At 40.3% G+C, this 13,958-nt stretch overlaps 4 protein-coding genes across 4 annotated transcripts in view; all 4 read left to right on the top strand.

Moving 5' to 3' along the window:
* cldnj (claudin j) overlaps positions 1-12,689 on the top strand; it is a 29,241-nt gene extending 16,552 nt beyond the window's left edge. The window contains exon 2 of the mRNA XM_026941276.3: positions 11,177-12,689. Within this exon, the coding sequence (XP_026797077.1) occupies positions 11,185-11,817 (633 nt within the window). The 5' untranslated portion in view covers positions 11,177-11,184 and the 3' untranslated portion in view covers positions 11,818-12,689. The remainder of the gene's footprint in view (positions 1-11,176) is intronic.
* Positions 95-2,620, top strand: LOC113543210 (claudin-like protein ZF-A89). The gene has a single exon (XM_053227454.1). It carries the CDS (start codon positions 1,271-1,273, stop codon positions 1,958-1,960), a length of 690 nt encoding a protein of 229 aa, XP_053083429.1. The 5' UTR covers positions 95-1,270; the 3' UTR covers positions 1,961-2,620.
* Positions 4,065-7,877, top strand: LOC113542961 (claudin-like protein ZF-A89). Its single transcript, XM_026940822.3, has 2 exons — positions 4,065-4,736; positions 6,955-7,877. Exons 1-2 carry the CDS (start codon positions 4,258-4,260, stop codon positions 7,649-7,651), a joined length of 1,176 nt encoding a protein of 391 aa, XP_026796623.2. The 5' UTR covers positions 4,065-4,257; the 3' UTR covers positions 7,652-7,877.
* Positions 12,690-12,962: 273 nt separating the features above from the next.
* On the top strand, positions 12,963-13,637 carry LOC113543363 (claudin-4-like). Its single transcript, XM_026941486.3, has one exon. The coding sequence runs from the start codon at positions 12,963-12,965 to the stop codon at positions 13,635-13,637; it is 675 nt and encodes a 224-aa protein (XP_026797287.1).
* Positions 13,638-13,958: the final 321 nt, after the last annotated feature.

Here is a 13,958-nt window from a genome sequence, read left to right as displayed (position 1 = left end):
TATGTGACTTTGTAACCGGTATTAACTTAAAAAAATTAACCTCTAAATATAATCCTTCCACAACTTCTTCCAAAATGCAATCCAATCCTGCTCATTACCAGTGACACCACACCATATATATATATATATGTGTGTGTGTGTGTGTGTGTGTATGTATATATACTAAAGTACAGTATATATCCAAAACCTGACCATTACACCTATATGTACATATACATTAGATTGCAAAACCATGGGCATTATTATGATGTTGGTCCTCCCTTTGCTGTTATAAAAACCTCCACTCTTCTGGGAAGGCTTTCCAATAGATTTTGGAGCGTGGCTGTAGGGATTTGTACACATTTAGCCACACAAGCATTGGAGTAGGCACTGATGTTGAACGAGAATGACTGCTGCTCAGTCAGCGTTGAGGTCAGGGCTCTGTGCAGGCCACACGAGTTCTTCCACACCAACCTTGGCAAACCATGTCTTTAAGGACATCGCTTTGTACACAATGGGCATTGTCATGCTGGAACAGGTTTGAGCCTCTTAGTTCCAGAAAAGAGCAGTCTTAATTCTACAGCATATGAAGACATTTCAGAAAATTCTGCACTTTCAGTTTTGTGAAAAATTCTTCTTTGGGGAAGAACCACATATGTGTGTGGTGGTCAGGTGTCCACATACTTTTGGCCATATAGTGTGTAAGTATTCTGAGTGAGTACTCTGTAGACTTGTACTTTGGCTTGTATGTTTTGAAGAGTGTATTTTGTACAGTGTACTAATTCATATATATATATATATAGTTGCTTCTATGGCACAGAAGTCACATATTCATGATGACATGAGTTGGAGTTTGATTCACATGATATCTAGATTGTAAAATGTTCAGTAACTGCACACATGAACTAGGTATAAAAATGAGGAAGCAAATGTAGTAGAACATAAATTTAGATGTAGAAAATGTGTATTTTTCTTGCCACAATAAAAGAAAATGCTGGTTAAATGTAAATCGCTCTGAGTTTTGTTTCTGTTTCAAGGGGATTTTGCATTCCTTCTGACGCATGACATATATCAACACTATTTTGCCTTCAGTTTCTTCTATAGAATCTTGTCAGGCCTGACACCGAGCCGACAACCGATTTGAAGATAAAGTGGTAACGCCACCCCTCTAAGAAAGACACCATATAACCCACTGTTTAAAAGATATTCCTCATTGTTCTGCCATCGTAGCACATTTACAGAAGACCAGAAGCTTTCGCAGCAGTAAGTTAGCACTCAAAGAAAACTAAAAATGGTGTCCACTTGCCAGTGCTGCCAGGTCCTGGGCTTTGTCCTGGGTGTCATTGGCTTCTTGGAGGCCATCTTTGTTTCTGTCCTTCCCATGTGGAAGGTGACATTATTCATTGGTGCTGACATTAAGACAACGCAGATCATCTGGGAGGGCTTATGGATGTTCTGTGTCATGAATAGCACGGGCCAGATGCGGTGTAAGATCTACAATTCCTTGCTGGCACCAACCCAGGATCTGCAGGTCGCCCAAGCTCTGACCACCATCTCCATCATCGCCTGCCTGTTCGCTATAATCCTGGGAGTCGCTGGAGGCAAGTGCAACAACCTTGTGAAAAACAAGCACACCAAGATCAAGATTGCCATCTGTTTCATTGTGGCTGGAGTCCTGTACCTCATCTCAGTCTGCTGGTGTATTGGCGCCATCATCCTACATCATCCGCCATCATTCTACAAGCCCTTCCTCACCATAGCTCAGAAGACAGTTCTGGGGGCTTCACTCTTCTTGGGCTTTGGCATCACTGCAACTCTGCTTCTCAGTGGTCTCGGAATTCTGCTCTGCAGTATCTGTTCACTGGAAAAGAAGACGAATTACAACAATGTTTACAGGTACTCCCAGCCACAGTCCACTGCCACCATCAAGCCTATGTCTGCGTGTAGAAGCACCAGGCAAAGAATTTTTCATTCCTCATAATGTTCTGCTCTATCTGTTTCTTCTTGCACCATTGGGGAACTACAAACGAGGAGCAAAGACGGACATCAGGTGTTTGCTGTGAAGCCATACGTGACTATTCTGTAGTGCATTTATAATAAGTAACTTGCATTTATAATAAGCATAAGGATAATGTTGTAAATAAAGGAAATGCATTCATAACACAAGGTTAAAGTCAAAGGTTGAATAAATTGTTTAATTTCTTTGAATATTATCTAAAATTGTAAATGTCAGAGCCCCTTTTTTAAAAAAAAACAAGCTTTGTTGCTATCAAATATCAACAAAAAACACCACGTATCTCATGTATAGAGATTGGAACACTGGTATAATCAAGAAGCTGAGACTTTCCACTTTACAGCAGTGTATAAACTCAATGGTCATATGATAAAGAGACTCCAAAATAATGAAGCTGATCACACATGGTTGGTTTGCAGATATAATTTTGCACTAAATATAACCTGTCGTGGAAATCTAGGAATAGAGGTAAATAAATTCAGCAGACAAGATTGAGCAACAAGACGTCTTCAGTATGCATTACAAAAATCATGTACCCAGAAGAGGTACTTCCCCTTTCTGGTGCTCCCTTTTATACATTGTTTTTCATCCCTTTAGAGCATTTCATTACCTTTTATGGACATAATTACACAAGGTTCTAATTTTGCCTATTATTGTAACTCTCAGTTACTAGGCATTGGCACGTTCTTCTTCTGTCTAGCTGACATTTGGAATATTTCGTGCTTAACAATAACAGTACCTGGTCAGGAGCATCAGGTAATGTTCGCATTCAACATCAAAATTGGGGAAAAAAATTTGATCTCAGTGATGCCTTAACCATGGCGTGGTTATTGGTGCCAGATGGGCTGGTTTGAGTATTTCAGAAACTGCTGATCTCCTGGGATTTTCACATATACCCGTCTCTAGAGTTTACACAGAATGGTGGGAAAAATGAAAAACACTGAGTGAGCGACAGTTCCGTGGCCTTCAAATAATCACTCTTCACAACCGTGTGAAACATCTCAACATGTACAAAACATCAAACTTTTAGGTGGCTGGACTACAACAGCAGAAGACCACATTGGGTTCCACTCCTGTAAGCCAAGAACAAGAATCTGAGGTTATCATGAGCATAGACTCACCCAAACTGGACAGTTGAAGATTAGAAAAAAACAACCTGGTCTTTTTCCAGTCTTTAACTTTTCAGTTTCTGTGAGTCTGTGCCCTTGATAGCCTCATGTTCACGTTCTTGGATTACAGGAGTGGAATCTCTTCTACTCTTGTAGGCCATCCACCTCAAGGTTTGATGTGTTGTGCATTCTGAGATGCTTTTCTGCTCACCACGGTTGTTAAGAGTGCTTATTTGAGTTACTATAGACTTCCTGTCAGCTCAGACCAGTCTGGTCATTCTCCACTTCAACAACGTGTTTTTGCCTGCAGACCCTCCACTCACAGGATGTTTTTTGCACCATTCTGTGTAAACTCTAGAGACTGTTGTGTCTGAAAATCCCAGAAGATCAGCTGTTTTTGAAATACTCACACCAGCCCATCTGGCACCAGCATCCATGCCATGCTTAAAGTCACTGAGATCACATTTTTCCCCATTCTGATGTTTGATGTTAACATTAACTGAAGCTCTTGACCTGTATTGCGCTACTGCCACATGATTAGATAACTACACAAATGTGCAGGTGTACGGGTATTCCGAATAAAGTGGATGGTGAGTGTACATTTAAATGCATTTACATTAAATAGCCTAACTGCCTTTAAGGAGCATCATTCTTTAAAAATACAAAAAAATACTTTGTCCATATGTTGAGCACATTTTTATTGCACTAACAGAAGTAACATATTCATGATGACATGTTGTAAGATTTTTGGTAACTGGTAACTAAAATGGGGAAACAAATGTAAGAGAACATAAAATTTTATTTATTGATTGATCCAAGTTTCACTTCCCTTTAAAGGGGATTTTTGCTTTTCTGCTGATGCAAGACCTACATATAACTTCCAGTGGGCTAAGTGATACTTGTTTACTTCTAATTGTCCACAGACTGATGCGCATCTCGTCGAAACTGTTTTGCCTTCAGTGTCTCAATGGAATCTCGTCAGGCCTGAAACCAAGTCTGAAAACTGGTTTCAGGCCAAACTATTAACTCCACCCTTCCTAAGGCACCATATAACCCGCTGGTCAAAGGATGTTCCTCATTGTTCTGCCATCGTAGCACGTGTACAGAAGACCAGGAGCTTTCACAGCAGTGAGTTAGCACTCAAAAGAAACTAAAATGGTGTCCATGTGCCGCCAGATGCTAGGCTTTGGCCTGGGCATCGTTGGCTTCTTGGGGACCATCATTGTTTGCGCCCTTCCCATGTGGAAGGTAACAGCATTCATCGGAGCCAACATTGTGACAGCGCAGATCATCTGGGAGGGCTTGTGGATGAACTGTGTCATGCAGAGCACAGGCCAGATGCAGTGTAAGATCTACGACTCCATGCTGGCACTGCCTCAGGATCTGCAGGCCGCCCGAGCTCTGACCGTCATCTCCATCATCGTCTGCCTGTTTGCCATGATCCTGGGGGTTAGTGGAGGCAAGTGCACCAACTTTGTGGAGAACGAGAGCACAAAGATCAAGGTGGCCATAGCCAGTGGCGTCACTTTCATCATTGCTGGAGTCCTGTGCCTCATCCCAGTCTGCTGGTCCACCAACACCATCGTCCAGGACTTCTACAACCCCATCATCACCAGCGCTCAGAAGAGGGAGCTGGGGGCTGCACTCTACGTTGGTTTTGGCGCTGCCGCACTTCTGATTCTTGGTGGAGGTCTTCTCTGCAGTTCCTGTCCACCACAAGAAGAGAAGAATTACAATAATGGCTACAGGTATTCCCAGCCACGGTCCAATGCACGGTCCATTGCCACAAGCAAAGCCTACGTCTGAGCATAGACACACCGGGCAAAGACTTTTTCTCTTCACAATAATGTTATGCTCTCTCCCTTTCTTCTTGTTCCACTGGAGAACAGTGAAAGAGGAGCAAAGATGGACATCAGATGTTTGCTGTGAACAGATATGTGACTGTTCTGCAGTGTGGCTTAGACTTTAAAATTGTATTTATAATACAGTTAATTTCAGGATAATGTGGTAAATAGCCATAAGCACTACTGAATGTGATTGAGATAAACTAATTGTGATAAGGGCTCAACAAATAATATACTTATTCAAAATTTAAAGCTGAAAAGGACTGTATTTTTTCATTATTTGTTCATGTAAGAATTGTTGATCACTAAATCTATCATTGTATGTTAGAAGTTTGCACATTCAAATTAAACTGTTTTACCAAAATGAGTAATTGTGTGTTTTACTGAATATGCTTGAATCTGTGCCCTTAAAGTGTTCGCTAAGACATTCAAAGGAAAAGTGTCTGTTAATGTATATATAGGTCTACATCGAGAGAGTGCTTCGTGAGAGAGGATTGTGTAACAGCATTGATTACGATCTCAGACCCATGTTTATTCTAGGTATCTGTTCTGTGCTTCCTGTAAACTGATGACACAAAACACACATAAAGGATGATATCTACCGGCATCTAAGACACAAAAAAGTTGGAAATTTTGCATTTTGAATCCCATAGTTTCTCTAAGTGTTCTGTACCAGGTTTTTTTTTTTGCATGAAATTATTTTTTTTTGGTCTTTTTAATACATCCACTTTAGTATAATATAGTTAATATTGAGAAGATTTGTTGACACACTTGTATTTGAAGCTGTGTGAGAAACCAGTTTGGCTTCGCTCATTACATCAACCGTCTAGATACCATTGATTTGCGCTTTTAAAAACAGCATAGCAATAAACAAGCACAGCAGTTAAAGACAGTTTACTAAGGAATTTATCCTACTTTTTCTCTTCTATCAACAACCAAACACCTAATTCAACCAAACCTCAGTGTCCATCATTTGTCATGTTGTACAGACTTCCAGATTGCATGATGCTCTAGATTTGTGCTTACATGTGTGAAGTCTCAGTGTGTTCGCATACAGACGAGGGTTTCATACATTACACAGATACATGTTGAGATTCCTTGCAGAGTTTCAACCACAAGCTTGTAAATAAAGCTCTGGTACAGAGCATGACACCACCCTGCATTGCTCATAGCGCAAAGAATCTGGTAAAGCTGGTATTGTGATGGCTGAGACATTCCTAAATGATAGCACACACCACTTTTCTCTACCTGAGCAGATACTTATCTCAGATAGATTCTGTGCTGGAGAGAGTAAAAGAGTGAATGAGTGTTGATTTTATCAGGTGTAGGGATTGCATTCATGGGTCTGAAGATGCTGGGATCTAAATGGCTACATGGAGTAGATCACAGTGTGAAGTCAGCCCTTGTGGCGAATCACAGCCTTCATCGGAAACAACATTGTGACATCCTAGATATTCTGGGAAGTTGTCTAGATGAGCACAGGCCAGATGCAATGCAAAAATCCTCCCAAAAGAGTTTGGCTTGCTACTTAGATCAACCATATAGCTGCCATCAATGGGTATTGTATTAATGCCCATTATGTATAAATATTATAATATACTATCTCAATGTCCATCCATTATCCTGTTGTGTAGTCTTTCAACTCAAATGATGCTCTTCACTTGCACTTACATCTGAAAGTGTGTTTGTTCACAAACTAGGTTAATTCCCAAACTGGTGTATCTGCATATTTTGCATAACGCCTGGGTACATTTTAAGTTTCCTTGCAAACAGTTTCAACCACAAGCATGTAAACTGATCTTCGGTACAGAGGGTGACCCTCCCCCCGCCCTGCATTGTCCACACCATAAAGAATCCCGCAAAGCTGGTATTGTCATGGCTGAGACGGCCCTAAACGGCAGCGCACACCTCTTTACTTTAGCGTTAACAGCCAGCCGAACACAATCTCAAACTGATTCTGTGCTGGACAGAGAGAAAGAATCCATTACTGAGTGTTACGTGCATCTGATGTGGAAATGGCATCGATGGGGCTGCAGATGCTGGGGTGCACACTAGCACTAATCGGCTACATTGGGTTGATCATCGTCTGCGGCCTGCCCATGTGGCGAGTCTCGGCCTTCATCGGAAACAACATCGTGACATCCCAGATCTACTGGGAGGGCATCTGGATGAGCTGTGTGGTGCAGAGCACAGGCCAGATGCAATGCAAAGTCTACGATTCCATGCTCGCTCTAACTTCGGACCTACAGGCTGCCCGCGCACTGATGGTCATCGCACTGGTGGTGGGCATCGCTGGGATCTTTATGGCCTTTGCTTCTGGCAAGTGCACCAATTTTATTCCCGAGGGGAATGGCAAAATGAGGGCATCTGTGGCTGCTGGAGTTATCCTAATCATTACAGGTGTCCTTTCCCTCATTCCTGTGTCCTGGACAGCCAGCAGTATCACGAGAGATTTCTACAACCCCGTACTGATTGACGCCCAAAAGCGCGAGCTGGGGGCTTCACTGTACATCGGATGGGGAGCCGGATTTCTCCTGGTGCTAGGAGGAGCACTTCTCTGTAGTTCCTGCTCACAACGGGATGATCGTGCACCATCCCTCAAGTACCAGTCGTTCAGGTCTAAATTATCAACTGGGAATAATTCGGTGCCCAGCCATGGCGCAGCATCACAGAGGTCTGCCACGCCATCCAAGACCTACATCTAAAAGGATCTAATAGAGAAGGACTATATGCATAAGACAATGCACAAAATACTTAACATTACATCATGTCTATTTTAAGTTTGAAGTCTTTTTATACTATTACTATTATTTGAATTGATGTAGCATTCTCTCACTGTATTAAACGTGTATATGTGCACAATGTTTTATAAGCTTTTTGGCACATGCTGTTCAGATAACCTGCTATGGCAATAAAAAAAAGCTATTTTTAGTTTGGTTTCACTGTTTTTGTTCTAACTGATACCACTTATGCTGTACTTCCTCCCATTACATCAACTCCCAACAAAAACCTGCTTAGCAACTTGTTTGGAATATCTGATAAGACACACCCTTGCCACTAGCACACCATGGTTACTTTTAAAAGCAAGGAAATAATCAGTTTTGGAAAAATTATGTATATTTTCCAGTTTAGTCTGACATTGAAAATGTTATCAGGCACTGAAATTAATATACAAAACAATTCACTGTCAGTTTTCTGGGTGTTTTTAAGGCTCATATTGAACTGGATGGTTATTAAGCTAAACTAGTTGAGACCTTCATGCCCTTATTTGAGGAAGAGTTTTCACCTCCCTCTGTTTCAAAATACAGCCCATGAGAAAAGTTTAATATATTCAGTTTGATATTAATGAGGATTTAATTTTCCAAGAGGAAGTTTTTCTAAAATGGTGCTTTATTGTGTGTAGGAGTTAAAGCATCCCATTCTCAAAAATCTGGGCCTTCGAGTTATATGGTGATGAATATATGATGACATCAGCTGTCATAAATTTGGCTTTAATCCAATATTTGTTTCAACACATGAGCTTTCAACATCGATTATATCTAAACAATGACTCAGAGATGGTTAGGATGTCACTTCCTGTCTCTGAGGCTGGTTTTACTCTTTTCAGTTTAACTTTAAGACATAAAACATGATGTGGAATATGGTTGTAGGAAAATAATCAACAAGAGAGTTGGGTGATGTGACAGTTACCACCAAAAGTTGATTATTTTCCAGCACATCCTGAAGTGTTTGATTCCTCTTATACAACAGCAATTTGCCAATAATTATAATGTTTAAGTTCTTAATGAATGACATATACAGTACAGGGCCAAAAGTAAGTGGACACTTACCAATCACACCTATATGTCCTTTTTGAAGATTCCATTCCAGACTAATTCCCCTTTTGCTGTTTTAATAACCACCACTCTTCTGGGAAGTCTTTCCAATAGATTTTGGAGCGTGGCTGTGGGGATTTGTCTATTCAGCCACAAGAGCATTAGTGAGGTCAGACATTGATGTCGGGTTAGAAGGCTTGGTGCACAGTCAGCGTTCCAATGTATCCCAAAGGTGTTCAGTGGGGGTGAGTTCAGGGTTCTGTGAAGGCCAACCTTGGACAACCATGTCTTTATGGGTCTTGCTTTGTGAACAGGGGCATTGTCATGCTGGAACAGGTTAGGGCCCATAGTTCCAGGGAAGGGAAATCTTAATGCTACAGCATACAAAGACATTCTAGACAATTATGTGCTTCAAACTTTGTTGTAAATGTTCAGGGAAAGCCCACATATGGGTGTGATTCTCAGGTGTCCACATACTTTTGGCCTTATAGTGTACTTTTAACCATTATATTTAATGTTGTGGAATGTCCGCAAGACAATTAAGTTAGTTCTTGTCATCACTTAAAGTATGGTAGCTATAAATACTTATAGCTGCCTCACCAGCCTCTCTATTTTTGTCTCTCTCTTGAAATTAATAAGGCAAAGAATAAAAAAAAAAAAACACAGAGTGTCATGTTACCAAGAAACCTTCTGTGGTGGAAAACAAAGAGCTGACATTGGAGAGTCCTTCTATAAATGTTAAATAAACATATCATTACAGAAAGCTTTACCATATCAATGATTAGATGCTTTTCTTTTTTAAATAACAATACGCTTTTAAAATACGTTCGCCATACAAGTCCCTGTGAATACAAAGTTACTACAGCAGTGATAACATATTAGAACGAGCACATTAAGATAAACTTGTGATTTCAATTACAGCCGGCACTATTGTCACAGCTGCTGTAATAGAAAATTAATCAACACAATCAGATTTGAGAATTCAACAACATGATGCCAGTTGAATGATTTAACCCACATACATTTTTATACAATACTGTCATCTAGTGGTATAAACCATAGTGGACTCCAAACTATCCAAATTTATCATTTAATTTTCTAAAAATAATATTCATTTTGTTGTAATGCATTTTTCTGTGATTGCATTTGTTGAATTTATTTTGATTTATGTTAATTAGTATTTGTCTTGTACTTCATTTGTGCATTGTGGCCTACTATCTTTGACTGGGTATAATTAAAGTTTATGGTTGTATCAATGACTATACTTATTGAACCTTGGCTTGGTGATCTCATTTGGGAGTAAACTCAGTTTTTCTCATTTATGGGCAACAAATTTTAACTCTTAATGCAGAGTATGTTAAATTTAAGCTAGTATCAGAGGTGGTAAAATACCCCAATTCTTTCCTCACGTCAAACTGCAATTACTCATCAAAATAAATACTCTGGCAAAAGTTTATATTCTTCACTCATGTTAAAGTAGCAGTGTATAAACTCTTTACTCAAACTTTACTTAAAGTATGAAAGTTAAATACAAGAAAGCTAAGGCTAACAAGAGCTTTATTCCTAATCTCTCAAATGTTAGGTGGCATGAATGCAAACTAGCTGTATGCTGATTGCTAGCTAACAATTGAGAGAATAGAAATTAGCCAAGGTTAACTAACAAAAGCTTTATTCCTCATCTTTCAAATGTTAGCTAGCATGATAACTCTGACAATACAAACTACCTATGCTAATTCCTAGCTAACATTTGAGAGAATAGAAATTAGCCAATGTTAACTAAAAACAGCTTTATTCCTCATCTCTCAGATGTTAGCTAGGATGATAATAACCCTGACAATACAAACTAGATGTATGCTAATTGCTAGCTAACAACTGAGAGAATAGAAATTAGCCAAGGTTAACTAACAAAAGCTTTACTCATCTCTCAAATGTTAGCTAGCATGATAATAACCCTGAGAATACAAACTAGCTGAATGCTAATACTTAGCTGTCACAATACATTGCCTTGAAAAATGTGTAGTAGCAGAACGTTTACAGTGTTAAGATTTGCTAGGAATTTAGATCGACTCCTTGAAGCTGTCTGATGCTAAAACTTTACTTTATCACTTCAAAAATATTTGATGATAGAGAAATGTAGTGATGTAGTGTTTGAAAATGTAATGAGTTATAAAGTATAGATTTAAGTAGAGATACGTAAAAATAAACTTAAGTACAGTAACAAAGTAATTATACTTCACACCTTTATTTATTATTTCTCACCCTGACTCTTCTTTCCCAGAAAATCTAAATTAATCATCAAGTCTTGGTCATGTTTTGTGTCTTTTAAAGCTGAAGGGTTTTCAAAACCATAATGTCTGGATTTTGAGCCTCGAATGCAGTTTGCTATTTTGTCTCACTTTTTCTCTTCTTCATCAGGCCTCCATATGGCTCTGCAGGTGCTGGGCATCACGCTGTCTATGATTGGCCTGGCAGGCACCATCATCATCTGCGCCCTGCCCATGTGGAAGGTGACAGCGTTTGTGGGCACTAACATCGTGGTGGCGCAGGTCTTCTGGGAGGGCCTGTGGATGACCTGTGTGTACGAGCGCACGGGCCAGATGCAGTGCAAGCTGTACGACGCTCTGCTAGACCTGGACCCAACACTGCAGGCCTCGCGTGGCCTCGTGGTCACCACTATGGCACTTGCATGTCTCGGGTTCCTCATCTTCCTGCTGGGAGCCGAGTGCACCAACTGTCTCAGCAATCCATGGGCCAAGGCTAGGATCGTGGTGGCGTCGGGGGTCACTTTCATGCTCTCGGGACTTGGTGCCGCAATTCCCGTTTCCTGGACAGCTGACACCATCATCAGGGACTTCCATAACCCTGTAGTGCATGAGGCGCTGAAGAGAGAGATGGGTGCTGCCATATATGTGGGCTGGGTGACAGCGGGATTCTTGTTTGTTGGAGGGGCAATTCTCTGCACCAGCTGCCCACCAGAGAGGGTCAAGCACCTCTCTAGGTATACGGCAACAAAGTCAGGCACCCAAAGCAGCTATGCATTTAAGAACTATGTGTGAGTTTAAGACATGACCAGTTCATCACTGAGGTGTAATGACCAAAATGAACGTGCCATCATGTTACAAAAGGACATTCTTACATGCTGCCAGATGTTACACGATAGGAATTACATTTTCTTCACATTAGTTTTGTGCCATGTACAATCATGGTTGAAATCTCTCGGTCAGAGTTTTAACTTTTTTTTACACTTATGCCTTTTGATGAAACCATGTTAAAGAATATGATGTGTGTAAGAAACAACTTTGAGTTATGTGAGGGTCCCTAAAATGTTCTACTTTGTCTGAAATGACGTTTTACAAATTAAAGGCCATAAGTGTTCATTTAATTTTTTTAAATTCAAATTCATTTAATGGTCCTAATTGATTAACCTGGTGTTATTTTTTAATGTTATGACTGCATGTTTAATTACATAGGGACAAGTCCATATGGTGATTGATACGATGTAAATACAACCAAAAATGACTGGAATACAATACTGTGTTGAAAACCGTGTCCACCAGTGACTATACTATGCCATAGAACTAGTTTTAAATCACAGTTTGAAGTCTTTTTTTTTGGATTTGAATTCTTATCCTTATATGTGAATTATTTTGAAGTGCTGTTAGATTTGGTAAGTCAGTACAAATTTGGTGTGGCATTGAAAAAGTATTTTTAAAAAAAGTGTCACATTTAATTATAAGGTATGTTGACAATTATGATTTTTTTACACACAAAAAAAAAGGTTTACTCAACTGACAGCCATTATATAGTTTATTCTGTTTTTCATAAAGAATAAAACGGATGTTCTTTGTCAGCTACTTCCATGTACACCCCTTTAACGTGTCTTCTGTCTGTGTTCCTATTTGAATAAAATTTGCTTCCAGTTTTCATACTTCGTGGTGTCTTTGGGCATTGAATGCATTGTTGTGTCTCTGCTCACAAAAGAGGTCAAGAGCGAGGAGGTTGCTGATTTCACACAGTGACATCATTGTTTTAGCCTCCAGGCGAAAAAAAAGAGAAGAGCCACTGAAAATATTTTGAATCCATTGGTGAAAAACAGCAGTGAATACTCTGTGGTTTCCACACCCACAGCTGGAATGCAGATAGCCCAGTTTGCTCCAGAAGTGAGCTCGCAGTTTCTTTTTGTTCCTCATTGAAAATAATCATGGAGAGGTGGCACAGGGTGTTCGAGCAGGCCAGTTTCGGGGTCGCCTTCTCTGGCTGGATTTTTGCCATCTTCACCAGGACCCTGCCTGTGTGGATCGTGACTGGAGCTGTTGACAATACAACAGATACTTTGTCTCTGTACTGGGATGGAATCTGGTTGAACTGGCAAGAACCAAGGATAGGAGACTTGCACTGCCACTTCTATCAGTCGCTTTTGTCCCTGGCTGGACACTTTAACTCCTGGAAAGTGTCTGTTAATGTTTTGATTGGAGTGGGAGTCATTCCCATAGTGCTCTACATAGTGGCCGTGACCATGTTCCCTCAGAAGGTGCGAATCAAGGCAGCAGCTGGATTTGTTTTTGTTTTATCCGGGCTGCTGATGCTGGTGATTGTGAGCTGGATCACTCATGCCACAAACAGTGATTTGGACACATCCATTCCTTTGAAAAGGGACTGGGGGACAGCTTTATATTCCGGGTGGGTTGGAATGGTGTTGCTTCTGATTGGAGGAGGAGTGCTGAGTACTTCGTGGTTTAAAGCACCTCCAGAGCCAGAGGAACAAATAAGAACGACACAAGAAGCAGCAATGCCAGAAGCAGAGGATCCGCTCTTTGCAAGGCATCATGCTGCATTCTTTCCAAGTCCATACAGGCAAACCACAAGACCTATTTGAAAAGACGGAGCTTGAACTCTCGCAGAATTCATGATACTGTAAAATCTGCAGTGCACTGATGACATAATTTTGTACATTTGAGACTGTGTTTGAATTGACTGAAACCCTGATAAGACACTACTTCCTGATTATTCCATTTGAGAGAGCTTTAAGGTTTGAAACTTTTAAGTCTCAGTCTCATGTTTCACAATTCACAGTAGCAGTGTCCCATATATCTAAGTCTGTTGAAAATTCAGTTCCCAAATATAACATTTTTACATTGTTTATTCTATGATTTATTACTGTAATACAGCCTCCTTGATGCAGGCTACACTGTATGTA

Source organism: Pangasianodon hypophthalmus, chromosome 21 (genome assembly GCF_027358585.1).
Source record: "Pangasianodon hypophthalmus isolate fPanHyp1 chromosome 21, fPanHyp1.pri, whole genome shotgun sequence".
NCBI lineage: Eukaryota > Metazoa > Chordata > Actinopteri > Siluriformes > Pangasiidae > Pangasianodon > Pangasianodon hypophthalmus.
This window is presented reverse-complemented; position numbering and strand designations above follow the sequence as displayed.